The sequence below is a fragment of the Salarias fasciatus genome, chromosome 1, assembly GCF_902148845.1.
Source record: "Salarias fasciatus chromosome 1, fSalaFa1.1, whole genome shotgun sequence".
Taxonomy (NCBI): Eukaryota; Metazoa; Chordata; class Actinopteri; order Blenniiformes; family Blenniidae; genus Salarias; species Salarias fasciatus.
In genome coordinates this window covers 34,972,804-35,000,371 of record NC_043745.1, presented here as the reverse complement: position 1 = coordinate 35,000,371, position 27,568 = coordinate 34,972,804, and the positions used below count along the sequence as shown (strand labels likewise).

At 44.9% G+C, this 27,568-nt stretch overlaps 1 protein-coding gene across 1 annotated transcript in view; it reads left to right on the top strand.

The window, feature by feature from the left end:
* The first annotated feature begins 3,348 nt into the window (after nt 1-3,348).
* Nucleotides 3,349-27,568, top strand: part of LOC115388242 (low-density lipoprotein receptor-related protein 4-like) — a 29,627-nt gene continuing 5,407 nt past the window's right edge. Inside the window, 32 exon segments of the mRNA XM_030091317.1 lie at nt 3,349-3,371; nt 3,910-4,067; nt 4,192-4,317; nt 4,862-4,987; nt 5,656-5,790; nt 7,305-7,430; nt 8,042-8,272; nt 9,550-9,706; nt 10,168-10,385; nt 14,724-14,900; nt 15,553-15,678; nt 16,316-16,524; nt 16,931-17,012; nt 17,121-17,226; nt 17,318-17,519; nt 18,420-18,609; nt 19,227-19,358; nt 20,189-20,313; nt 20,315-20,330; nt 20,412-20,505; nt 20,588-20,601; nt 20,604-20,757; nt 21,670-21,832; nt 23,122-23,347; nt 24,069-24,372; nt 24,467-24,685; nt 25,272-25,406; nt 25,504-25,612; nt 25,952-26,144; nt 26,512-26,625; nt 26,800-26,911; nt 27,393-27,454. Coding sequence (XP_029947177.1) covers nt 3,349-3,371; nt 3,910-4,067; nt 4,192-4,317; nt 4,862-4,987; nt 5,656-5,790; nt 7,305-7,430; nt 8,042-8,272; nt 9,550-9,706; nt 10,168-10,385; nt 14,724-14,900; nt 15,553-15,678; nt 16,316-16,524; nt 16,931-17,012; nt 17,121-17,226; nt 17,318-17,519; nt 18,420-18,609; nt 19,227-19,358; nt 20,189-20,313; nt 20,315-20,330; nt 20,412-20,505; nt 20,588-20,601; nt 20,604-20,757; nt 21,670-21,832; nt 23,122-23,347; nt 24,069-24,372; nt 24,467-24,685; nt 25,272-25,406; nt 25,504-25,612; nt 25,952-26,144; nt 26,512-26,625; nt 26,800-26,911; nt 27,393-27,454 — 4,564 coding nt within the window.

The following is a 27,568-nucleotide window of genomic DNA, read 5'->3' as shown; positions in this document are numbered from 1 at the left end:
AACACTCGGGCTCTGTGTCCATGCAGACGAGGAGCCGCTGCGCACATGAACACTGGTTGTAGTAAATAGTTCTTTGCACGACAGTAACAACAACGGCTGTCTCCAGAGTGTCATGACTTCCCGTCCATGTTCTCTGGGACCGGTGGTTTTAGAGTTGAGCGCCACTCCAGGGCCGACTCACCAGTTCCTGAGCTAAAATCGTGTCTCCACTCTTTCGATGATCAATAAGCTATAATCATAGAAATGCCTTTAATCTGCATACAGAGGTAAAACACAGACAAGTAGATGAAGCCGTACTCATTGAGCGCTCGCCAAGCAGAAGACAAAGCTCCTCCAGAGGATCTGTTCGCTTTCACTGTCAGCTGAGAGGGAAGTTTCTCTTCTGCCCCTCTGGCAGACGTCTCTGCCCCCCCCCCCCCCCCCCCCCCCCCCCCCCCTCCCCCTCCCTTCATTTCACTTTACTGCTCTCTCGTCTGACATTGAGTTGTCATGTCCTGAAGCTTTCTGCTCTGGTTAAAGTTTGAACTACAGTCATTACAGGCTCGTGAACAGGACAAATGCTAATCATTAGCCGCTTTAACAGCTGGTCAGCTCTGAGTTAAGTGGACACTAAATCCGCTCAGACCGACTTTATTATAACCTTTTACTCTAAAGATGATCTTCATTATCATGTCTGTGTAAACCTGTGTGAGGTCTCTCCATGTATCGTCAATCAAACTGGTTGAATGTAGCCGATGCTTCTTAACTCGTAGTTTCGGCCCAAAAGGTGGCGGTAATGCTTCGTGAAGATCGACAAAGCCATCAAGTAGTTGTACTTCTCGCGTAACAACTTGAGTAATCACTAAAACATGAAGACGTTTCCTGGGTCGTTTTGTTTCGTTTGCCTGAAATTCCAGAACATGAGTTATTTCGTGCACCAGAGAAAGAGGATCTCGCGCTCTGTGAGGACGCCCTCATTGTCCATTGTCCGGCTCCACAGAAACTGATTTCAGGCGGACACTGTCCCGACGTTTAGTGTGGATTTCATGCCTTGATGTCCATCGACAGCAGGCTGAGCTCAGGAACAGCTGCTGCTCGACAGCAACTGTCAGAACTGGGAAACTCTGCGTTAGATCTCCTCCGTGGCGGCGTCTCGCGCACACACCGCCGCGGTCCTGACACGGACTATCATTTCTCCGCTCACTCCAGAGACGCTGCCTGCTGCTGACAAATCTCAGCATCTCCTCCTTGTTCTGCCGTCTCTCGTTTCTCTCGCTGGTCTCCTTCGCTCATTGTCTTCCAACTGCCCACCACAATTCTATTCTCTCTCTCTCTCTCTCTCTCTCTCTCTCTCCTCTCTCTCCTCTCTCTCTCTCTCTCGCGCACACACTCAAACACAGCGGTTTCCCTCTTTGATGTGTTTATCTGCACTGCGATAAGCAGAGCTTCAAGGTTTTGTAGCGGCGTTTGATCATCTTAAAGGTCATGTTGTGCGCCGGAGCTGCTCTGTTTTCTCTCATCTCCTCCCACAGTCCAGGTTTTTTAATTGCAGCCCAGCTATTGAAGTGTTTGACTTTTTTTTTTTGTATTCTGCTTTTCAGAGTAAGACTTGATTTTGGCTTTAAAGCTTCTAAAAACCAACAAAAAAAGACAGAAGACTTGTTCATTACAATAACTGCAGTGAAAATACCGTGAGATACAAATTAAGAATGATCACTCTTAACTTACCTTCGTCTTTTCCAAATAGGATTCTTTGTGGTAAAACACTCGAATCGCTGCTGTGAAGATGTTCAAGTTACGATATTAAATGATAAAGTGTTAGAAGGTTTAAAAAAAAAAAAGTAGAGATCTGTAATCATTAGTAAATGTCTTCAGGAAATAATAAATGAATGATTCAGTTTTATAATGTTCTTTTCGTCGTTACGTTATCTTACTTGAGTTCATTTCTTCAACCTCTCTCATCCAGTAAACAGGAGTTAAGCTGAATAATAACAGGTAAACCAACAGTTGCTGCTAACACTAGCAGCAGCTTGTAGTAGATAGTATTAAGAAAGTGAGTGACAAAGAAAAGTGACTGCAGAAATTCTGACAAAAAGTAATCATTGCCAAGTGACAGTAATCGATTATTTTATGTTGTATTGCTCAACACTGCTCCTCATTTGCTGCTTTAATTGTGAACACACACACACACACACACACACACACACACATTCCTCAGGGGCAGAAGACAGCCCATCCTCAGACAGAATTCCTTGGCATCGAATCTTCAGACATGAAGGGCGCTTTGTTAGAGGAGTCTTCTCTCTCCCTCTGTCTCTCTCTCTCTTTCTCTCCACTCTCCCTAATATGAATGCACACACACACACACACACACACACACACACTCTCTTTTTCTCACACATCCAGAAGCGCTCTCACTGTGCATGCCTCGGTGCCACTCGGGAGCAGCGATTCTGCTTTCAGCTGCATGGCTGAGTAGATGAAAGGACATAGTTGCCATATTTGTGAGTGAGTAAGGTAGAGAGAGAAGAGTGATAAAGGCTGAATGAATCATTTGGGCGTGTGGGCGTCGGTGTCCCACGCTCGATCTGGAGTCCCTCCGTCGCGTCTTCGTCTCTCTCTCTCTCTCTCTCTCTGTGGGAAAGCCACCTCCTGTTTGATCGTGTCCCCCTCAACGAGATGCTTGAAGCTCTGCTACGTTTTATTTTTTTCCTTTCTTTTTTTTTAAATTGTCCGGCTGCGTTCCCTCGCCAGTTGTTCCTTTTCCTCCGTTATCCCTCTCCCGTCACAGCGTCGGCCGTGCCGTCAGGGGTAAACATGCTTACTCTCGCATGCGGCGAGGATTCTGATGCCCACGTTTGATTGGGCTTTAATCTTCTCGTCCGCCTCCGTCATCATCTGCTGCCAGTTTGAGCCTCGCTTTCATCTGATCTCACGTAGAGATTTAAAGGTGGGACAGCTATGATCGCTCAATAAGAGACCGTCGCTACAAGAGCCCAAGTAAGGACGAGAAACGGAGATAATTACTGTTTGTGGCAAAGGAAATGTCACCGGTGTTTCAGAAACTTCTCTGAAACGTAAAATGCAGAAACGCTGTGTGATATAAATGGCGCTCTGTTTACATTCTGCCCTTCAGGCCTTTCTGTGGGGGGCTTGCATGTTAACAGTTCAGTTTGAACTGAGTCTTATGTCCATGATAAGCAGGAATCATCTCCATCGTCTACACCCCTCAGTTTACAATAGCGTCAATAGAAGATGGATGAAAATATTTAGTTAACTTTTGGTTTAAGCTCCAGAAAACACAATCTTGTCTGTGGATGTTGATGCCAAAACTTCTGCTTAGATCTTTGTGGCTGTTTCACATGCCAGATGCAACTGGATGTTACCCAGCTGTAAGTGATATTATTCGGACAGCGCTTTGTGTAGAAGTCTTCCACCAGCGAACACAATTAAAACCTCATGTCTGCGTCTGGAGCGATCGGTAGCTGCCAGCAACGTCACAGTTTGGCTATTTTAAATGTAACGAAGCCAGTGGTGTCAAAACTTGCCAGTAGTGTAATAAAATATTTGCGCCAGTAACATTTTTCTAATAATTCAGTTAGTTTTTCATCGCAGACTGTTTGCAGAATTTGTGCAGTTTGTTTATCAAACATAGTTCTAATGGATGGTGAAGTTCTTGAGGGAACATACTGTCTTCACTCCTTTTTATGGGTCTTTAAAAAAGAATATTTTAAGACATTGCTATCTTTATTACATTTTTAATGGCCATCATTATTATTTATGAATACACTATTGATTTGCTCCAGTATCTACATACAACTGAAAACCACATTTCTTTTTTTTTATTCAAAGAAATCAACATCGCATTTCTTCCACAGAACTTTTTTTTCCTCAATTTGTTGTGTGCCCTCTGGTCTTTTATTTGAACAGCTCTAATAATCATGATGTGTGTGTGTGTCTGCGCACAGCTTCTCATCAGCCCTGCAGATCGGTTGAGTTCATGTGCAGCAGCGGGATGTGCATCAACGCCGGGTGGAGGTGTGACGGCGAGTTCGACTGCGACGACCAATCGGATGAGAAGAACTGCAGTGAGTGGCTGCTGCTCATCGATTTAGACAGAGAGAGATCGACCGCGCTCTTCAGACATGCTGTACTTTTTTTTAACTGATTCTGTGGTGTGTGTGTGTGTGTGTGTTTGCGCGGCGGCTGAAGCCACGTCCATGTGCACGGCTGACCAGTTCCGCTGTGGCACGGGACGCTGCGTCCGGTTGTCATGGAGATGCGACGGCGAGGACGACTGCTCCGACCGCAGCGACGAAGAGGGCTGTGAGAAAACCGGTGAGGCTGTGTGGGGTTCTTGTTTACTGACGCTAAATATAACTCCAGCTTCAGTTGTCGTCATGACGATAGCTCAGGAGAGCCCTTCCCACTCAGGAATTCACTTTTTCCCTCAACTCCGGCTGCTGTAGAAGTTAATTCAGTACTTTTTCATGCGGTTTAATTTTTCGTCTGTTAGTTTCTAAAATCAGTAAAAACAACCTTCTTCCTTCGTCTGTTTTCATTGAATGGGACGAAATTGGCCTGATCGTGATGGTTTTGGACCCCTGCTCTGTTAGATTCTCTAAATTAGGGGCTAATGAAACACTTACAACTAATGATGGCCTAATGTTTTATGAGAAGCTAATGGAAAATGGGGGGGGGGGGAAAGAAATCACTCAGAAATAAACATAGTATTACTCTGGAAGCAGGATCTTATATGGTACGTTTTTCAGCATTAGATTCTGTTGTTTACAGAAAAACTAGCTGGGATTGATTGAACTTAAACCTCTCTTTACCAATACGGCCCACCGCCCTTGTCTCCTAACATCACTTCTCCTCACAGAGAGCCCGCCGTGTGCTCCCGACCAGTTCCAGTGTGGGAACGGGCGCTGCATCGGCCAGAGGAAGGTCTGCAACGAGGTTAATGACTGCGGCGATGGGACTGACGAACACCCGCATCATGACTGCCGTACGTATGAGTCTGTGAATGAGCTCTCCCTGCGGCTTCAAGTGCAGGTCAACAGCCACCGAATGTAGAAAAGCTTCATAAACATCCAAGTTAGCAGTTTTGTTTGGTTGTTGATACTCTAAACTTGAAAACAAAAAATTAGGATTGACTTTAATTTGTGGTTTTCCAGCTTAAACCAGCAGAATGTGGTGTTGATGTAATGATGTTTTTGTCCATTGGGTGGCAGTGTTGAGTCTGCTCAAGTTTTTAGTTAAGAACTTTGTTATATCCAGAATTGAACTCTTATCAGACTAAATAAAGCGACTCATTACACCATCTTGTGGCCGAATATTGTATTACAAGACGAAACCAGTCATTTCAGATTACTTTGTTCCAAATTAAAACAGAAATTCATCGTTTGTCACGGCTGTGAGACAAACCACACTCACTTTAAAGCAAAAAGAAACACTTGTGTCCTCCTTGACTCACCAGAGTACAGCTGATGAATGTGTGAATAAAACAGGCAGCATTTGCTTGACTGACAGTCTTCGCATCTTGAGGTCTCGCTGTTCTTAAGACTAAAATAATCCAGGGCTCGGCGCCCGGCGCGTCAGACACTCTTCTACGTGTTAGTGTGTGTACTGAATCAGCATGCCGTGTTTACGCGCCTGTGATGTCTTTCCGTGTAGGGCCGCGCTCCAGCGAGGGCAACTGTAACCAGAATAACGGAGGCTGCTCCCAGAAGTGTCAGATGGCGCGAGGACTGGTCCAGTGCACCTGTCACACCGGATACCGGCTGATGGACGACGGCAAGACCTGCCAGGGTACAAAAACTCTGCCCTCGTGTGTGTGTGTGTGTGTGTGTGTGTGTTAGCGGTGTGTTTGCGAGTGTGCGCACTCAAAAAGTTTGACGGAGTGAGTGAGCACAATGAGGGTGCGAATATTTACGACCTCCACAGAGTTTGACAGAGTTTGGCCAGTTGGCGCTTTCTGTTGAGCACCTGATAGCTTCGACGGCCTGAATATGACTTTACAATGCAACCGTTATCACTGCTCGCTCACTTCCAGTGTGACCCTAAGATGGTTTCAGGAAAACTTAGATCATCATGATGAGAACTGAAAAAAAGTTATCAGCTGGGAAATTCAAAGTTTTTGAAAGTTCACAGGCAACAAGAAGCTTCCATCAAGTCAGTGATAAACCGGGGTAGGCAGACACTGCTGAGTAGGAAAAATACATTTAGCTGCCAAACTAGGAGATTCCCATTGGGTAAACTGATGTATGAAGAGTTTGAAGGAATAATGTGTATTTCAGTGGTACCAGAGCAACTTTCCAGTGCTTAGCTAGGCTTTTGTCCAGTTCACTTTTTTTTTTCTTTTTGCTTAATATCCAATTAGTCATTTGTTCTTGGACTGTGAACAGAGTCGGTGCTGGATTTATGACTGGACAGACTGAGCTGTTTAATTTGATAACTTCATTCTCATAGAAGTAAATGGAAAGACGTACTTTTGTTGGCTTGCAAAATAAATTATTACATTACATTTTAGATAAGTGGAATTTTTTTTTAAAGCAAAAGTGCTTAAGGGTGTTTTCACTGAAGGAAGTCCTGGAGCAGGAGACTAAAACCGACCAGCAAGAGTTTCCAATCCGGCCGCCAACCTACCGACGAAATTATAAAAAGCTCAGAGAAAAATTGGATTTTTTATCAATATATCTTTAGAGTAGTGGAAAAAACTCACTGAGAACCGGGCTGAGATATCAGTGATGCTGTCGTGAAAGCTAGAATACCAGCAACAGCCTCAAAGTGTCCTGAAAACATGCAAACGAAGGTGTTAGACAGCTCTGTACTGGACGGTGTATTTGGTGCCGCTGCTTCACCTGACAGGGTGGAGCGTCACTTCTCTTCATGAGACACCAGGCATCGTCATACCAAGTGATTAAAGGCCCAGCCATTCACTCATCATGACCACTATTCTCTTAAAATCTGACTACGGGAGCCTTGTCAGGTCAAACTTGTGGACATGAAGGCTATTTAGCCAATGGCAAGTCCTGACTCTTCTGGCCCTCTCCAAGCTTTTGTTAAAACTCCACCAGCTAGGATTCAGACCAATTTTTAGTTTGTTTGTCTGGAAAAAGTATAGACAATTCTTAAGAAAATCAGTTTTTTTACTTATGAAATCCTTGACCGCATGTAGACTATTAGTCCTCGCATGGTGGGCGTGTTTAAAATAACATTAATGAGTTTTTAAGTTTTGCTTTGTGTCTTGAAAACGTCGTTAACGCCGCAGAAGACTGACGCCAACACCTCCGTGTCTCCCCCGCCCCCGTGGTCTCTTCCAGATGTGGACGAGTGTGCCGACGAAGGCTACTGCAGCCAGGGCTGTACCAACACGGAGGGGGGCTTCCAGTGCTGGTGCGTCCAGGGCTACGAGCTCCGGCCGGACAAGCGCAGCTGCAAAGCTCTCGGTAAAAACGACAAGCGCCTCGCCGTGGTTCATCCAACACAAGCGACCGCGGAAAGTCTTGAGAGTTTGACCTCCAGTAAAAGTCCGTCTGCACGGTGTAACCGTATCCGCCGCTCCGCCGAGGGGTCTGGGATGCAGGGAGAGCGTCGGCTCCCTCTGAGGATCTGGACTAGATTTAGATATGCTGCGGCGGTAGAGCGTGCAGCAGCCCATCAATCAGCGGCGGAGCGGTGTTAAACCCGGGTCAGGACCGTCTGTCAGCCCGCCGCCGCCACCCCGACCTTCACCTGCACTCAGATTGATGCTCACGCTTATTGAAAGTGACCAGCTGAACCTGGATCACTTTTTCTGTCTCTTTTCTTTCTAACTTTTTTTGTTGTTCCTTTTTGCTGCTCTTTTTGGCGACTACACCGATTCAGCAGCTTTTCATCATTTTGAAAGAGAATCAGGTTTTTTGAGTTCATCCACTCACAGTTTTGGCCTGTTTTTAAAAAAACTTTTTTTCATGACGTGCAATGTCGTTTTAATCAGTTTTAAGCAGTTTTTTTTTTTTTTTTTTTAATGCATTTTTAAATTTTCCAAGGTTAATCCATGTGGTGGTTTCCGTCTCAGGTCCAGAGCCAGTGCTGCTCTTCGCCAACCGCATCGACATCCGCCAGGTCTTACCGCATCGCTCCGAATACACGCTGCTGCTCAACAACCTGGAGAACGCCATCGCCCTGGACTTCCACCACAGCCTGGAGCTGGTCTTCTGGTCCGACGTGACGCTGGACCGCATCATGAAGGCCAACCTGAACGGCTCCAACGTGGAGGAGGTGGTGTCCACCGGCCTGGAGAGCCCCGGTGGGTTCAGACGCAGGACAAGCGGCTCCTTTCTCATTTTTCCTTCTCCCGCCCGCTCAGTTTAGCCGCCACTGGCTTTCTGTCCAGCTCTGCTCTGTGTCACTCACTCCATCCATCACTGTGTTCATAAAGGAGTCTCGAGCTGTGATTCATCAATACTGTCCCAGCCTGAAGTCTCTTTCATTTGCTGTTTACATTTTTGTTTTTTTTGCTTTCAGTTGCTGTTTTCCAAGGATTTTCACTTTCCTTCTTTTTCTCGTAAATGTAATTCAGCTTTCCCTTTCTTCAGTATTAATCATTCCGACCGCTTTGATCTCGTTTAGTAAATGCCAGGTAATATTTCTCTGAAACACTTCTGAAAGTCCAGTGAAAACAAGTTATCACTTCTCCGCTTTCATTTATAGGTGTGAAATATTAGGTGTTTTAGCTCATTTGGTCTTAACACAATATTTTCTCAGTTTAAACTATGTGAGGAAAAAAGTTTTTGTGATTATTTACTGTTGAAATATTAATCAAACACTTTTTTTCTCTCTCTCTCTGCCAGTACTTTGTGCATTGCTTGTAAGGCACAAACCTCATTGTTATTTAGAAATGTTCATATTTAAAATGTCTGAGTTTTGTTTAAAAAAAAAAAACTCCAAACTCTCTTAAACTAAATAAATGAAAGACTTAGTTAAGTAAAATGATGCCAGACCTTTCAAATTTTGAAAGCAGGAAAAAGAAACATGTTTTAATTGACCAAAACCAGTGCGCTTGTTGTTTTCAGTCAGTCAACTGACTGACTTTGTGTAATTAGTAAACCAGAAGGTTTGTGGAAACTGTGACAGTAGATTCCTCATTCAGTACAAAGGTTTGAATTGTTTTTAAGAAGATGTCAGATGTTAAATAACCGATCTAATCGTTGGCCTAAAAATTCTCAACACAGCTAAACAGTTCTGCTTTAGAATGGATGACCAATTCTTTTTTTTTTTTTAACCAGAGGGCCAAATTTAAATGAATTATTTAGTGATGTATGAGAATTGTTTCTAAAAACTTATCAAGAATTACCCTAAATTCAGCAAGTTCATCAAAAGTAAAGAAATTTGATCGTTTTCACATTAAAGTTTCTTCAGAGTGAAATGGAGCATGCCAGCCGTTCCCCGTGTCGGAAGCTTTTCCGCTTGTGGAGAGGATGCCACGTGGCCAACAATGGGCTGAGCAGCGTGCAAACAAACGGGCTGTGTTACTGTGCTCATAGTGAAGCTGCCAAATTGAGCAGTGTGTGTTGCTTCTTTCAGGTGGACTGGCCATAGACTGGATCCATGACAAGCTGTACTGGACGGATTCGGGGACGTCCCGGATCGAGGTGGCCAACCTGGACGGGACGCACCGCAAGGTGCTGCTGTGGCAGAACATGGAGAAGCCCAGAGCCATCGCGCTGCACCCCATCGAGGGGTACGAGTCCAAGCACACACACACACACACACGCTGTAATTCACCACAGATGCTTCCAAATCTACACACACAGGCTCGTATATACATACATTTCCCCTGTGGAAGTGTCCCGGCTGCAGACCAGGGATTAAGGTTTGGCTGCACAGCATTACCCACAGGCAAGCGTCTGTGTGGAACAAGCGCTTCATGAAAGGGCCGGCGGCTCGCTGTGTTTTCCTCCCTGGTTTCATTTGCTGCAGAGGCAGGAGGGAGTTTTGGATAAAGCCCCAGAGGAGCGTGAAGCTAGAAAACTCATTTGCATGGGTTAATTGAAAAATATTTCTAAAAAAACAAAACCATCTTTCCTCTGTGCTGGACGGTGCAGACGAGGCTTACGTGAAGGTTTGGGGGGGAAAAAACGCCGACCTGCTTGGTTCTCAGTCCGCTCGCTAAACTGAACCGTCCCGTTTCTCCCCCTGCAGGAAGATCTACTGGACCGACTGGGGCAACACGCCTCGCATCGAGTACGCCAACATGGACGGCTCCAACAGGCGCGTCATCGCCGACACGCACCTCTTCTGGCCCAACGGCCTCACCATCGACTACGCCGGCCGCCGCATGTACTGGGTGGACGCCAAGCACCACGTGATCGAGAGAGCCGACCTGGACGGGCGCAACCGCAAGGCCGTCATCAGCCAAGGTGAGCCCTCGCCTCACGCATCAGCCAGTTCAGACGTTCGGTGGCGAAGCCTGGTCCCGGGTCCTGCAGCGCAGTGCTTGGTGGGATCTTTTTATCATCAGCTGAGTTTGTTTTGTCCACTGGAGTTTTTTTTTTTTTTTTTTTTTTTTCCAAACTGATATGTCCCTTCCTGATGTGCTCGTTCGAGTTCGAGTGTCCACAAGTCGGCGTTACTCGTGAACACACCCAGAGAGGCTTTGACACATTAAAGTGACTTCTCCTCTACGCTCAGTGAATTGTACCAAGCGTGGAAATTTAGGTCAAGTTTAGTCAAGGAAATTAATTGACACAGCAGTCTTGATGCATAACTTGAAAAGCTTATAGAACTTCGATAATATTAAAATTTCCTGTATTTAACAGAACTATAGTTTATGTTGCATTCATGAAGTTAAAAAAGTCCAAAGTAGCGCTGGCATGTTGTTGCTGTGTTTAACAGTTTCAGCCGTTACAGCCGGTGGTGCGTCAGTGACTCTCACATTTTGTAGTGTGAGCGCAGGTCTCGGCCATCAAAGGAGCCTTCAAACTGAGAATGTTGCTCCTGATGAAGTGAGAAGAGGGTTGAAGCTCAAGAGTGTGAGAAGAGAAAGGGACTGCGTGTGTGTGTGTGTGTGTGCGCCAGTGCCATCAGGCCTGTGAGCTCTCCTTAATAATGTGTGCTCTCAGGATAAAAGGGTGTAATTGGCCCTGTCCTTCCTCCACAGCCTCTGTTTGCTCAGACAACACACAGGACGTGTGTGTATGTGTGCGTGCGCGCATTCTGAGCTGCTACGCTCAGGAATGTTAACGAGCGTTTATCTCCCTGCACCTATAGTTCAGTGTGTGTGTGTGTGTGTGTATGTGTGTGAGAGAGCTGGACATGTGCCAGCCCCTCTCTTACTGAAGCCGGACAGAAAGCGGGTGTCACGGCTGCCGCCGCCGTCCCACCTGCACACCTGTGCAGCTTCAGGTGGGGGAAGACAGGAAGACACACCCGACCTCTGACCTGTGGAATCAGATCAGTGCTCCTTATGAGGAGCGGCTCAGATCTCAGATAAAACCGCTTTAGTTTCACTTCTTATGCCACATAGTTGGAGTGCATTATAACTTGTAGTTCATCAATGAGCTTAAATTTAATGCAAATGTGGAAAATTTTCTGCATTTAAGAAAAAAAGCGCCAAAAAACAAGGAAACACACGATGCATTTGTTAGCAGTGCTGTGGTAATGATCGGCTATTAAGACAACATGTTTGTATTTTACATTATGTTTGTACAGAACATTTCAGATCAAATTTCTTAAGGAGAATCTGAAACTGATGTTTGAAACTAAAGATATACATTTAGATGCAAATGTAAAACAAAATGCAACCAAATAAATGAAAAATAGGACGAATATGACCACAGAAATGGTCAATAAATGTTAGATTCTAAGTAAACAAACCCCCAAATTAATAATTGAACACACTGTTTTTTTGTTAAAAATTAGGTTTCAAGCTTTTATTAATATATTTTAGGAGGTTGTTGAAAAGTGTAATTAATACCAACGGCTAAACTTTTAATAGATTCTATTATGCTGCATTCAAATATTATAGAATCTGCTCTGTAGACTTTAGGTTGATTAAAGAGGAATCGGACTCATGGAGAAGGAAGTGAGGAGCAGCAGCTGCGACCGGTTCGGTGGAGGTGTGAGAGGAGCGCCAGGCTCCACCTGTAGGTTAAAGGGACACGGACGTGAAGGCTTGGTGGGACGCTTGATGCCCTGTCGCCCTGCAGCTGCTCCTCCAGCTGTCCCGGAAAACAGGAGCGGGAGGGGGGGGGTGCGAGACTCAAGGAGGAGGAAGGTGACCATATCAAAAGCAGGCGCCGCTCGTCGATGTCAGTGAGGGTGTACTGTTGTCGCCCTCATGTCGGGATAAGATCAGAAAACACACACACGCACACACGCACACACACCTGGATCTGTTTTAACAGGTGAAACTCAAGGAAACGGAAATATTAAATCGCTTCTCAAACTGGGATCAGTGCATTATAAATCACATATGAAGACAGATATGAAAAAAACTGCTCTTTTTTTAATATATCGGTGGCAGTTTGTGCTCTCGATCCTTAATGGGAATATGAGGATCAATATCTCACTCTTTTCCTGACTTATGGTGCGCTTCGGGCAGATCCCTGCTTCCCATTCGGTTTTCTTAGCGACTGTAGCTATGAAACGCTGTGGTTGATCAGACCGAGTACAGTGATCAGTCCCCTGTTCTTTTTCCAACACACATTGAGATTATTCCTTTACATTCTGAAAAATAAGAACCATTGTGGGTTCCTGAAGGATCACGAGTAATACAAATGGCTCAGTGTCCCATAAAAACCTTAAATTGATGTAAAGTTTCGAAGCGTGTTTGCCTGGCTGATGTAATGCCAGAGCAGAGTCAGATTTACTTTCATCTGCCGGCCTGATTATCATTCTGGTCTCCCTCCAGTTTTAGACATTTGCCACTTGACATTTATCCTCTGTCATTAAATGAGCAGTGCTGTTTTTAAAAGCCGTGCAGCAGGACACCGGCCGCAGCACCGCAGCCCTGTGCAGCTGCAGAAATCGCTTTTTCCACCTATTCAGCGCTTCCACCACGGGCCGCGCTGCAAGAGGAATCGGGCTGAAAGGAAGAGTTAGAACTCTCGTCTGGAGAAAGTGTTGCTACTGGGAACTTTCATGCAGGAAGCAGAAGTGTTGCTGTTTAGGCCTGGATCATTAAAATAATGACTGACTGCGATTGCTGACATATTTTAGCATAAATAAACCGTTTGGATGGAGAAAAGTCGATCGTAGATCGAGACTCAGAACATTTTCAGCCAGATTTGCTTTTCTGGTTGCTGTTCAGCTTTAAAAAATCTCCACAAGGTGAGAGTTTTAGCAGCTCTGCTTAGAGTTTGACGTCTTCTCGTATCAGGTTCACTGCATTGGAGTGATTTTACCACACACACGCACACGCACACACGTTATTGGACCTGGTATCAGTATTGATCCAGCTCTATCGAGCAGCCAGTCAAAACGTCAAATCAGAACTTTTCCACCACAGTCACTTTAATCTGGATGTTGTAAAGAAGCAATGTATCGTTTAATATGAAATTAAACTTCCCAAACTACTAAGAAGAAAAAAAGAGTGTCATCAACATTTGTTGTTCTACTTCTTTCGACTTCAACTCATTTAGCCAATCAAATGGAGCAGCTTGTGGTTCATGTTGTTATTTCAACATCACACTGATAGTAACAGGACAATAGAACAAAAACAGAGGAAAAAATGAAAATATAAATTCATTAGGAGGACAAACGCCTTACAAAGCACTGCTGGTGAAAACTTCAAATGGACTGTTGCTGTAGTTACATTAGTTCCAAGAAGAAAAAATAGTAATTTGGGAGAAAAAATCCCAAAGCTAAAAGGCATTAATCAAGTGTTTGTTATTTATCACAGGTCTGTTTTTCCTTTTTGTATTTTATTCTTTTTATTTTTTTTTTTTTTACCTTCTCCCACCTTCCATATTTGTACTGTGCCACATGCACAGACTGCACTTCGAATTTCTGCACTAAAAGTTTTAGCAATGACAGTAAAGACCTTTCTGATTCTGGACTTGTTCCATGTCCTCCATGGTCAGATGGAACAGACTTTATCCAGAGCAAAGCAGATGTTGAAGATAAATAAAAATTTGCAATACATGTAAATTACATGTAAACAACTGTCATCTGCAAAAGTTTGAGACAAAAAATTTATTCGTGAAAAACTTTGCTTTTAATGTCAGTTATCTGTTAAAAATGGATGTGTGTTTAGATATGTGAGTAAAGTCACATTGACGTCAGTCCAGAATCAGTTTGATCTGCTCGCCCTGATTTCACATGCAGATACTGAATGGAAGGAAGAAAAAAAAAAAAAGACACTACATATGGAAAAGTGATGGAAGCGCTTCTGGTTTGGGACGCCGTAGCCACAATGAAGGCATGTGCAGGCCCGAGGAGAGGCTGAGTAATTGAAAGCTGCTCTAAATGGGGACGACGTGACTTGAGCCAAGCCCACAGTGCTGAATGGGAGGACGACTGGAACAAGCCAAATGTGGCATTAGTACTTTAACTTTCTTGTGTTTGGATTGAAAAACTGACATGAGGCTCGGAGAGTCATTGTTTTTACTGGTTACAGTACTGTCAAACGTCATCCACCAACAAAAGGGTTTTTTTTTTTTAAATCCTCAAAGTTCTCGACGTATGCTTGTTCTTCTGATACAACCCTTCCTTGAGCATCATTCAGCCCTCTGAACTGATCGTGGTCCTCTCTGCAGGTCTCCCCCATCCGTTTGCCATCACCGTGTTTGAGGACAGCCTCTACTGGACCGACTGGCACACCAAGAGCATCAACAGCGCCAACAAGTTCACCGGCAAGAACCAGGAGATCATCCGCAACAAGCTGCACTTCCCCATGGACATCCACACCCTTCACCCCCAGAGACAGCCTGCAGGTCAGTCCTCAGCAGCTTCCAGATGTCTTTTATTTTCCTGTAACTGTAATAATGAGCAGTTTGAATTGTCTGCTAGATGAAGGTTTACTCTTGAAGTTTTATATTTTCAGATTTAAGCGATGCTCCGTTTGTGCATTCACTTATTTCGCTGCCATCATGTTTGAATTTGTCAAAGTTTTTGGTGTCATGCCACTTGAACGCTGAAACAGTCCCTCACCAACAGCTTCTGCATTCTTTCAGGAAGGTCTGGAGCTTTTTCCTGCATTTTTAGGAAAGAAAATTCTCACAAACGATGAAGGGTTGGGGTTAACCCTAACCCATTATTAGAAAACAGGCTTCATGTAAAATACAGATGTATTTCCATTCAAAAAGAAAATTGAACTGATGTAGAAGTTGTGAAACTTTTAAACATTTTATCCCAACTGCAATGCTTCACAATAACACTTATCAATAAATCCTTGAATGAAGAAAGAAGCAGATTATAGGTTTCTATTCCAGTGTAACTAATTTAACAAAAGTAAAATGCTCTAAACAAAGCCAAGAGACAATTACAATCAGTATTCATAATGTGAGTTTAAGAGCACATCCTCACATTTTGATGACATTGGTAGTAAAGACCGAGTACTGAGTTGTGTTTTTTCCCCTCCGATAGGCGGCAGGAACCGCTGTGGCAGCAACAACGGAGGCTGCAGCCACTTGTGCCTCCCCAGCAACAAGACGTACACCTGCGCCTGTCCCACCGGCTTCAAGAAGGTCGACCACCACAACTGTGCCAACGGTGAGCTCCTCAAATGTCATTTGAGAATTTTAAAGTAAAAATAAAAAAACCCAAATATTGTCGTTTTCATGCAATTGATAGTCGTTGAATGTGTCTCTGTTACAATTTACTCAAATTAATTGAACTGTTGATTACAAAACAAAAAGTATTAGTTTCTTGTAAAGTTCTGAACTGATCTGCATCAGCGAGCCCATCTGCAGTCCTCTGCTGCTTCTGACTCGACTGGCTGCGAGGTTTCACTGATTGAACACTCCATCTTTCGGAGCTAAATTGGAAAAGATAATCCGGTAACACAGCTAATCTGATTAGCCTGGCAGTCAAGGTGCAGGCTGTTAGAGGAAACAAACTTTTAGAGAAAAAATGAGGACGCAGAGGATTACGAAGATCTCAATTAAGAGACATTTAATTAAGTGAAGCTTCTTGCTTCAGTTCAGGGCAGCAGAACTTTTTAAAGTGTTTCTTCTCTGAATATGTTTTCATTATGTAATTAATTGACACATAAGTTTACATTGTGATCTTTGAGTAACTGATTTGAGCTGCTTTGTTGCAGTCGTGTTGTTTTTCTGTGTTCACTGTTGACCCCCCCCCCAACTGTTAAATCTAGAAGACTGACAGAAGACCTTTGGTCTTTAATCAGGTCTTGACAAGTTCCTGCTTTTTGCCCGAAGGACGGACATCCGACGAATCAGCTTCGATACCGAGGACATGTCCGACGACGTCATCCCTCTGGCCGACGTGCGCAACGCCGTGGCGCTGGACTGGCACGACAAAGACGGCTACATCTACTGGACGGACGTCACCACCGACTCCATCAACAGAGCACTGTGGAACGGCAGCAAACAGGAGGTCAGTGGATTCATCCCTCCACAGTCCAGCCAGAGCAGAGGCAGCTGGAAACGGCATCAAAGCTTGTGCAGTGCTGACATCTAGTGGCACAGATACAGAACTGTCATTCTGCCCGCATGTGTTTAAACTTCAGCAGCTGTCTGGAAGTCAGTCCACTTCAAAACCCGTGTAATTTCAGCCTGGACACTCTCCACAAAGAAGTGTCCTTCTTGCATTTAAAAGGACCAATGTGAACAGATACAGCTGCTCCTTTGCCAGAAAAATGGATGAATAACATTAAAGCTAAAAAAAAACAAAAAAAAACTCACTAAACCACAGTTTCCAAATCTGGATCTAAGGAACTAAAAGATTCAAGATGTTCCTGCAAACATTAGCTCTTATTGTGTTTCTTGGTTGTTTTTGGAAGGTGGTGGTGGACACCAGTCTGGAGAGCCCAGCAGGCTTGGCCATTGACTGGGTGACAAACAAACTCTACTGGACTGATGCAGGTAAACAATCTCACATATTCACATAAACAAAAATCTTTTTTTTTAAACTTTTACAGTGTGAACAATCACTTTTATTGACGTGTGCGCTGTGATTCTATCTTTCATCAGGTACGGATCGCATTGAGGTTTCCAATGCGGACGGCAGCATGAGGACGGTCCTCATCTGGGAGAACCTGGATCGGCCCAGAGACATCGTTGTGGATCCAATCGGAGGGTGAGATGAAAGGAAAATCTGTAGAAAGTTAAAACATGTAAACCTGAATCCTACGTAAACCTGGAATTGTTTAACTTTCCTGGCTCTGCAGCCTGATGTACTGGACCGACTGGGGAGCCAACCCCAAGATCGAGCGTGCAGGAATGGACGCCTCCAGCCGCATTGTGATCATCTCGTCCAACCTCACCTGGCCCAACGGGCTCGCCATCGATTACGAAACCAGCCGTCTGTACTGGGCCGATGCAGGAATGAAGACAATTGAGTTTGGCAACTTTGATGGATCTGATCGACAGGTGAAGGGATTTTTTAATTTATTAAACCTCTTTATACCTAAAAAGTAATTTCTTGAAAGTATAAATCTTAAATTAGGATACAGTAAGCAAAAAATGTGAGGGAATGTGTGTTTGGTGGATTATTCCTCAGTTGTAATGATGCTTTCTGCAACAAATCTTACTGTTGGACTCTTCCCGAAGCTCATTTAATTTTTGTTTAAGTGTCGGTGCATTTGCAGGGAATCAGGTTTTTTTTGGGATTAACGGCAAAAAATTTTGAATAAGTTAATTTTATTCTAAACAACAGTAAGGAAAAAGAGCCAATTGCAGAATAAGCTTGTTTTGTGGGTATAGCTCACATCCTGAGCTCTGCTGCTCGTCCTGGAATTTAATGTTGGAGAAACTAGTGATGAGTAATGAATGGCTGCCAGTGATTTGATGTGAGTTTTTTGCCCATTTTAAAAATAGTAAAGTCAGCAAGTTAATAATGTACCAATATTTCAATAAGTATGCTTTTACAATCATGAGAAGGCTCCTGCATATTATGTGTCCTGAGTGAATGACAGTGGCCTCCAACATACCAATATTTGATAAATAAACCGTATTATCTCATAATGGCCTGTAATGAAATAGCTGCCAGTAACTTAATAAATATGTCCATTTCAATGTAATAAAACCAGTGATTTAATAGCTTGCCAAAATGTTACAACCATAATCTCCAATCTCTTCCCGTGTCCCTCAGGGTTCTGTCCTCGGTCCCTCTTCATTTTGTCTCTCGGTTCCAAGTTTTTACTACACAGTATTTGACATTGAGTTTATTACTGTAATTTCAATGTAGCCAAACTCTTTCATCATTGGCTCTAATCAGCCTGTTAGCGGTTTACATGTTTCTGAGTTTCTCTGTCGTTGTCCTGCATGCAGGTGTTGATCGGGACTCAGCTGCCACACCCCTTCGGTCTGACGGTGCACAAAGACAAGCTGTACTGGACCGACTGGCAGTCCAAGAGCATCCAGAGTGCAGACAAGCGCACCGGCCTGGGCCGACACACTCTGGCTGAGAACCTGGAGAACCTCATGGACATTCATATGTTCCACAGACACCGCCAGACAGGTCTGTGTTCACTCACACACTCCATCAAGGCTGAAACACACACGTGTGGTCTGGTCTACCAGCATATGTGTTGCTTTGTCTTTACACTTCAATTCACTGCATGTAAACTAACAAAACCCAGTTGAAACTGCAGCTAATGAGCTGTTTGGTGTTTTAAAGCCAATTAAAACAGTTGAAAGAGGATTACCTCAGTGCTGAGTTACATCTCATCAGATCTTCTCCCCCCATGTGGAAATACTGGAGTAAATTACGTGGCTGCACTTATGGACCACAGTCGGTCTGTTTTCTTGGACTTAGAATAAAAAAGGAAGAAGGAAAGGGTTCGTCTGTTTGATTTGTGCTGAATTTCCTCTGAACTCCAGTTCACTGTCCCTGCTGACACTGGAGGGATTACATGTAAACTGAACCCAGATCAGTGGCTGCGAGGGCCGAGCCTCGAGGGTCCCTCCTGAACTGAGGCCTCACTGATCTCGCTGATGCGTGGGGGGGCTCTGCGGCGGCCCCACGAGGCTTCTACTGCTTGTATCTGTAACACTGTGCTTTCATCCGCCCCAGTTCTTTTGCCTCTGAGCAGAAAGGCTGAATGATTCTGTGTGTGTGCGTCTCTCCATCTGCAGTGCATAACCCCTGCTCGGTGAATAATGGGGGCTGCAGCCACCTCTGTCTCCTGGCGCCCGCTCCCAAAGCCTCCAGCTGTGCCTGTCCCACGGGGATCAACCTGCTGGCGGACGGAAAGACCTGCACACCTGGTACGAAACGACCCGTGTTTGCACGTCAGGAGCGTCCCACCCCGATCTGAAAATGAAGATGCTGTTAAACAGCGGCTGCTACAATGTACTGCAGGGGTTTGCAAAGTGGAGCAGGTCTTCCCTGGGGAGGGTCAGAGAGCTGAAACAAATGGGAAACCAGACAACTTATTCATTTATTAAAACACACATTAAGTACTCTGTGCTACAACAAAGAAAAACTGTGAAATTTAAATTTAAAGGTTATTATGGTATTAATTTACCGGTCCAGACCACTTAAGATTTGACACCTCTGTGCTCATGAAAGACCATCAGGAACAAAGAGGAATAAACTGATATACACACACACACACACACACACACACACACACACACACACACGCATACATATATATATATATATATATATATATATATATATATATATATATATAGCTAGTTAAAATTTAGAATTAAAATTTTAAAACACTTTTCCATTTCCCATTCAGTTCTAAAATATGTGTTTTAGGAAAAAATTGAAAACAAATTACAAATTTTGTCTGCTCAAATCTAATTTTCCTTCAGAAATCAAATTAAATTCTGCATGAGAAACGCTCCTTCAGAAATTCTGACTTCTTCACAAATCTCCTGAGGATAAATAATCACACGAGTATTAAAAAGATTATTATTTCCTCACCCTCTTATATTATGTGATTATCTTGAACAGGAAAAAAAGAGAATGATAAAAATCTTTTTTATGAGCCTGCAAATCAAAGCAAGCATTGATGCCGTGAAGATAAAAGCGCTTCAGAGCCGTTTTCATGTCGCAGTGACACGCTGTTGTTGGTGTGCAGGAATGAGCAGCTTCCTGATCTTTGCGCGGAGGACGGACATCCGCATGGTTTCTCTGGACATCCCGTACTTCGCTGACGTGGTTTTAGCCGTCCAACAGCTCATGAAGAACACCATCGCCATCGGCAGTCGATCCCAAAGGAGGTTTGTGAGTCCTTACTGTTACCAAATCATCAGGTTAGGTGGAGAAGGAGTTTTAACGTCGTGTTGCGGAACGTCCTGCAGGAAAAGTCTACTGGTCTGACAGCACGCTGAAGAAGATCAGCCGATCCAACATTAACGGGACGGCGCACGAAGAGATCATATCCACCGGTGAGAAGCGCAGCCTACGACTAAAACCTTGTTTGGTTCTGCCCGTGCGGAGCGACGTACAGTAACTGGAACGCTGCGTGTCTCCGCAGGCTGATGACCACCGACGCTTGGCGGTGGACGCCGTCGGCAGGAAGATCTACTGGACCGACACGGGAACGAACCGCATCGAGGTGGCCAACCTGGACGGCTCCATGAGGAAAGTCCTGGTCTGGCAGAACCTGGACAGCCCTCGAGCCATCGCCCTGTACCACGAGATGGGGTGAGGCTCCAGCCTGTGTTCGATCTGAAATGGACTCCAGAAATAATTGCACACAAAAGTTCATGTTATTAGATGTCGGGATCTTTTTGAAGGTGAACGCTTCAAACTTGTATTAGAATTTTTGTTCCACATGTCAGAAAAGAGCTGAATGAATTTACATGCTCACTTTTTCATCAGTCTAATTTATTTAATTTAGAGAAATCAAATATTCCCATTTACATAAAATTTGAATGAAGTGATCAGACTGATACTTCCAGGAATTAGTGACATACCAAATAAGCTCACATCCAACTTTAGCCTAGCTAATTCATTTTGAAGTTTCTTTTGACTGAAGACCAAAGAAATGTTCAGAAATGATCACTAAGAGAACAAAGAATCCTACTGTGAAACATGATGTGACTGTACATGACAGATCAGTGCACGAAGCTCAGACGGCGGAAAGTAATCCGGTTTACTGTTTGCATGGACTCAGATCAGGTCCTGAACAGGTTTACACTTCCTCTCCTGGTCTCAATCGGGGACGGCCAGTTTAGTGTGATACCAATGTTTGCATGACAGAATTTAAGATAAATTTGAAAATTTAAAACGCTTTCATAATAACTTCCTGTTTTTACAATAGCAAAAAAATCCACTGTATTTGAACTTTTCAAACTTTAAACATATTTCTCCATTGATATGTTTCGTGATAGGTGTTTGTTTTCCTTTTAACTAAGCCTTTTCTATTTGTAATGGGGTTCTAGCTTCTCCTCTGTTCAGTCACAGATTCTATCTTACCAATTTGTGTTTAATTTTGAATGCTTGATCCCGGTCTCTCCTTGCCTGATTAAACCCAACATGTCCTCATTCCCTGTCCTCTGTCCCACCTGGCCTCCTCACTCGCTGCCTCGCCTCTCTCCTTGGACTCCTCCTCAGCTACATGTACTGGACGGACTGGGGGGAACACGCCAAGCTGGAGCGCTCTGCGATGGACGGGTCCGACCGGGTGGTCCTCATCAGTAACAACCTGGGCTGGCCCAACGGCCTCGCCATCGACATGGCCGGATCACAGTTACTGTGGGCGGACGCTCACACCGAGGTCAGTGGAGAAAACCTGGAACAGTTAACAGTGAAATAAAGGACATTAAAGACATTTAAATATGTTTTTTGATTGGTTAATTTCATCACTTTTTAATCTGAACAGGAAAAACTCCCATTTTTCACCCACTTCTTTATTTGAAAATCAGAAGGAAAGTGTAAAAGTTATCCAATTTAAATGTATTTTATTTTATTTTAGAGATTATTGCTGAATTTGTTTCTAAACAGGATCATTATTACTCGCATATCTGTGAGTTCTTCACTCTGGTAGATCTTCATCCTACATCTACCAAGTTCCATTATCTTCACAAAAAAGACCCTTTTTAGGACTTGATAGATGCATGAATTGTGTGTATAATGTGCGCATTATTTTTGCGTATTTTCAGGTTGAAATCTGAAAATGATTCTTTGAGAAAAAAAAAATCTTTAAATCCTGCACATACAAAACTTATTTTCAACTATTTACTAATGTTTTTTTTTTTAATGATTCTCCCTGACTTAAAGCTTGTTTCCGGAGTTTCCGTTCGTTTCCAATGTATGTATCATTTTTTAACAGAGCTTCAATGTGTCAGTCTGGTTCGATACTATAATCTAATATTAGCATAAAACAATATAAAACTTTATTTATGAGCTCCGCCATCCTCTCATAGACGCCCATGTTATCCGAAAAAGCTCCGGGCAGCTTCAGCCAATAGAGTTCGAGCTTCCGCATTGGCGTGTTGTCAATCAAAGTGTGCACGCAGCCAGAGAGCACGGCCGCTCGCCCAGGCAGAGGAGAGTTAGCAACGCAGCAGCCGCCCCGCTTACCTCGGATATATCCACTGTCTGCTGAACATCCACCGTAAACAGCTAAACATGGAGGATGCTGTAGGACTCGGAGGCTCTCATTTTCACACGACGCGTGTACAATTAAAGGGGCGTGGCTTGGTCGCTCATGAAAGCAGAGGGAGAGTGGAACCTCGAGACATTGGATTAAAAAAAACCTCTCATTCTTTCAAAACTCCAGACACGAGCTTCAACATGTTTGAATTGGAAAATAAATGGCTGGAAATCTGGAAACCATCAGATTTTTTTTCCTGCATTTTTAACCCTGTGCAGGTCATCCTGTTTCAAAATAAGTAATGAGATCTGAACATGAGTTTAGACACCTTAAAATGTTTGTTGATCCATTAAAACACCCCAAAAAATCCCCTAATTTCACACATCTGGATCTAAACTTCTGCCCTCAATCTTCAGAACATTATTCCTGACATTACCGATTGTCATGAACTCTTCTCCGTCTCGCTGCAGCGTATCGAGGCGGCCGACCTGAACGGACAGAATCGTCACACCCTGGTGACTCCGGTCCAGCACCCCTACGGTTTGACCCTGCTGGGCTCCCATATCTACTGGACCGACTGGCAGAGCCGCAGCATCCAGCGAGCGGACAAGAACACCGGAGCCAACACCATCACGGTGCGATCCAACCTGCCCGGCCTGATGGACATCCAGGCCGTGGACCGCGAGCGGCCGCTGGGTGAGTCTCAGGGCGGCCGGCTGAGACCAGCTTCAGTCGGACGGATCACTGACCGCAAGAAACAGGAACTGTCCTGGTCTGGTAGCCAGGGGTGACTGAGAGTGAAGAGCAAAGAAAAGCTTTCATTTAGAGTTTTGTGTAGGGTTCAGTGTCGGATAATACATTACAAATTATAATTAACAACTAAGCTATAATATAGAAACAAGTTGTAACTCCAAGTTACAGCAACAGCAAAACGCACGTTTCAGAAAACAAGTTCAGTAAAAACTGCTTATAGAAAAAGTTTGTTTCAGAAAAATTGATTGGGGGTCATTTAAGTGGTAAATGCTGTTCGTTTTTCCACCGGTTTGACAAAACCGACATTGATGGTCACGTTTACCCATTCGTGCACACGTTCACACACCGATGGCGCGCCAACAGTGAGGGCAGCTGCCTCGCAGAGTGCTCGGTTCATCCATTGGGAGCAATTTGCTGGAGGAGTTTTTTAAGAAATGGACACAAACCTGATCAAACCTGCAATCATGTGATTGAGAGACAACCTGTTCCACCAACTGAGCCGTAGCTGCAGTTGTCAAAATCTATTGATGATGTGGTAAAGTAAAAACAGTGTTTCTTAATTGTATCATTTATGCATCATATCTCAGTTACATTATAACCAAGGCTAAATCTCAAAGTTTTTAAAACGTGTAGCTTTAAACCCTCCTGTATTTGACGTGTGAAGGTTTCAATAAGTGTGGGAGGAGGAACGGCGGCTGCACCCACCTCTGCCTGCCGCGGCCCAACGGCACCTCCTGCGCCTGCCCCACCGGCATCCTGCTCAAAGGGGACGGCCGGTCCTGCGACGACTCCCCGGAGACCTACCTGCTCTTCTCCAACCGGATCAGCGTGCGCAGGATCTCGCTGGACACCAACGACCACACCGACGTGCACGTGCCCGTGCCCGAGCTGCACAACGTCATCTCTCTGGACTACGACAGCGTGGACGGGAAGCTCTACTACACCGACGTGACCCTGGACGTCATCAGGTGTGGATTTTCACACAGTCTAGAAGTAGTTTTTCATCTCATGTGGATCAAGTTGTCGTGCAGCAGTGTGTGATCCGCTGCTGTCGTTTCTCAGGCGCGCCGACCTGGACGGCAGCAACATGGAGACGGTGATCAGCCAGGGTCTGAAGACCACCGACGGTTTAGCGGTGGACTGGGTGGCCAGGAACATGTACTGGACCGACACCGGCCGCAACACCATCGAGGTGGCCCGTCTGGACGGAACCAGCCGGAAGGTCCTGGTCAACAACAGCCTGGACGAGCCGCGAGCCATCGCAGTGTTTCCAAGCAAAGGGTGAGAGAAAAGGAGGTCACCAGCGAAGAGAGAAAATAGCGAGAAAAAAATAGCACGATACCACTTTTTTGCCCCACGTTTTCTACGTTTGCACCAATTTCTCTTGTCCTTGTAGCAGTAATTAAAATCAATAATATAGAATAAGTGACAGAAAAAACAGAGAATTATATTTCATAATTATCATTAATGAAATATGAGTAAAATCGTGACGCTGTGACTGTAAAGTGACATGAAGTGGCCCACTGTTGACTCCAGATGTAGTTTTATCTGATGTTAAGAGAAAAGATTCTTTGTGATCGATATACTCAGCTGTTGCACCTAATTTTAAGACTTATGTGTTCACAGGCAGCTGCTATCAGATTTAATTCTTCATCAGTTTGATGAATGAATGCAGGATTTGAAAGAGTTTGATTGAAGTCTTATCCGTATCAGTTCTTTTTGAATGTTCCTGTGTTTGTTAGTGCTTCTATGTTGTTATTTCATTGTTTTTATTCCTGTTTCGTGTTCCACTTTTCTTGTCCCTCAGGATATTTTGAATCTCCCTGTTTTTTTAACCTCCTGATGAAATGAAACCTTCACTCTGCAGCTTCCTCTTCTGGACCGACTGGGGTCACATCGCTAAGATCGAGCGGTCTCACCTGGACGGCTCGGACCGAAAGGTCCTGATCAACACCGACCTGGGCTGGCCCAACGGCCTCACGCTGGACTACGACACCCGGAGGTCAGAAAGAAGCGTGTCTGTCAGTAGGGATCAGGCTTCAGCCCACACAGGAGCTGCAGAAATTAACCAGAGAAATCATCATTGGCGCCCCCTGCAGGATCTTCTGGGTGGACGCCCACCTGGACCGCATCGAGAGCTCGGACCTGAACGGGAAGCTGCGCCAGATCCTCGTCAGCCCGGTCTCTCACCCGTTTGCCCTGACACAGGTAGCCCTCGCCCCCCCCCCCCCCCCCCCAGCTGTCCATCACCGGGCCGATCCCCCTCCCTCCCCCCCTCCCGGCTCCCTCCTCCTCCCCCCTTACCTGCTTTCTTTCACTCATCGGCTCACCGTGTGGTTCTCGCTGGTCGTCTCTCCGTCCTCCAGCTCATACTGATTCCATTCAGCTTAACCATTTCTTCTATTCCCTTCCACTCTGACCCTCATTTTTCTTCCTCCCCTCTCTCTCCCCCTCTCTCCCTTCTCCTTTTCCCTTCTTCCTCCTGCCCCCCCCCTGCTCCTTGTCCGTGTTTCTCCTCTCCTCTCTTCTTCTCCCTCCTTTCCCCAGTTGAAGCCGGTGTCCTCCCCTCTAACTCCTTTCTCCCGACTCTCGCAGCAAGACCGCTGGATCTACTGGACGGACTGGCAGACTAAGTCCATCCAGCGGGTGGACAAACACACCGGCCGCAGCAAGGAAACTGTGCTGGCCAATGTGGAGGGCCTCATGGACATTATAGTGGTATCCCCTCACAGACAGACAGGTAAGAAGGTTTTCGCACTGCGGCGTCTCATGTAGGACAGACCGAGCGCCAAAGTGAATGAGAACGACCGGTAAAGTGCTGCAGAGTGACAGAACAAAAAAAAAAAAACCTTTATTCTCTGATTTAGCAGCTTTCAGCTGAACTTGATGGGTTCATTTGAGCATGTTTACCGTCTTCTGATTAGTCAGATCTCTTCTTAATCCAGCATTTCAGTTCAGGCTGCTGCACTTTTCTCTGCAGGACTCCTGGGGTCTGTTGTTATCTGTCAGGTTTCTGTGATTTGATGCCAGCCAGCTCCCCAGTCCACCACAGAGACCGGCGGCTCTGACTGGTTCCGGTGTTGAACGTTTGGTCTCCTCTGCTTTAGGTACCAACCTCTGTGGGATCAATAACGGCGGGTGCACTCACCTGTGCTTTGCGAAGACCAACAGTTTTGTGTGCGCCTGTCCGGATGAACCAGACGGGCGACCCTGCTCCACAAGTGAGAGTCGTACTCCTAACCTCTATCACACAGGGCTGACTTAAGTCATTTAGTCGTTTGTTTTTCTGACGATAAGACATTTTTAATAATAAACCTTTGCTGCAAATGTACTTTAAAAAAGTCTCATTAGTTGTCACTTGCTTGACTGCTGACCCCGTACTTGCGGTGCTTCAGTTTCAGGCTACGTCCCCACCTCGCCGGCCAGAGGAACCGTCAGCACGCCCGTCCCAAACAAGACCCCCAAATCAGCAACGGACGCTCCACACAGAGGACCCTCCATGGTCAAGTACGTCCCTCTGGATATCCTCCTCCTTCAGAAGGGATTGCACTCAACGCTGTTGAACTTGTTTGAGCATCTCTTTGCCTTTGCGCTCCCTCTGGGAAACAGATCCGTAACACAGCGTTTGGATAGTCTGTCCTGACAAAACGCAGCCAGAGCTTCTGTTTTGAATTTGTAACAAATAGCCGTAATTGGCCGAGCTCCAGAATATTCAGCCTTTCATGATCCCGAGAATCTGACAAATGTTTTCACATCGTAGAAAAATCTGCCAAAAGGGGTTTTTTAAAGGCAGTAAAGCTGAAAAAGCTTCCATATTATTCCCAAAGGCCCCACAGAGCGTAATCTTAAGAAAAGCTATATAATGGGTTTGACGGAGTTGGATCATTATGACTTCCATTAAAATCCCCTGTGTCTCCAGGTCTTATATATTGTAGCGTACTTATTTTCTCAAGCTCGTTTTCTTTTCTTTTTGTTTTTTTTTTTCCAGTTGCACCGACAAGAACCTGAATGTGGAAGGCTGCTTGAACACAGTGGTGACGGCTCCTCACGGTCAGTACAGACGGACGTTTACTCTGAACGTCTTCAAGAAAAGCTGATATTTGCCATCCAACGTGGTCATGTTCCAACTGCTGTGTTTCAGTCATGTCAAAAAGCATTTAGCTA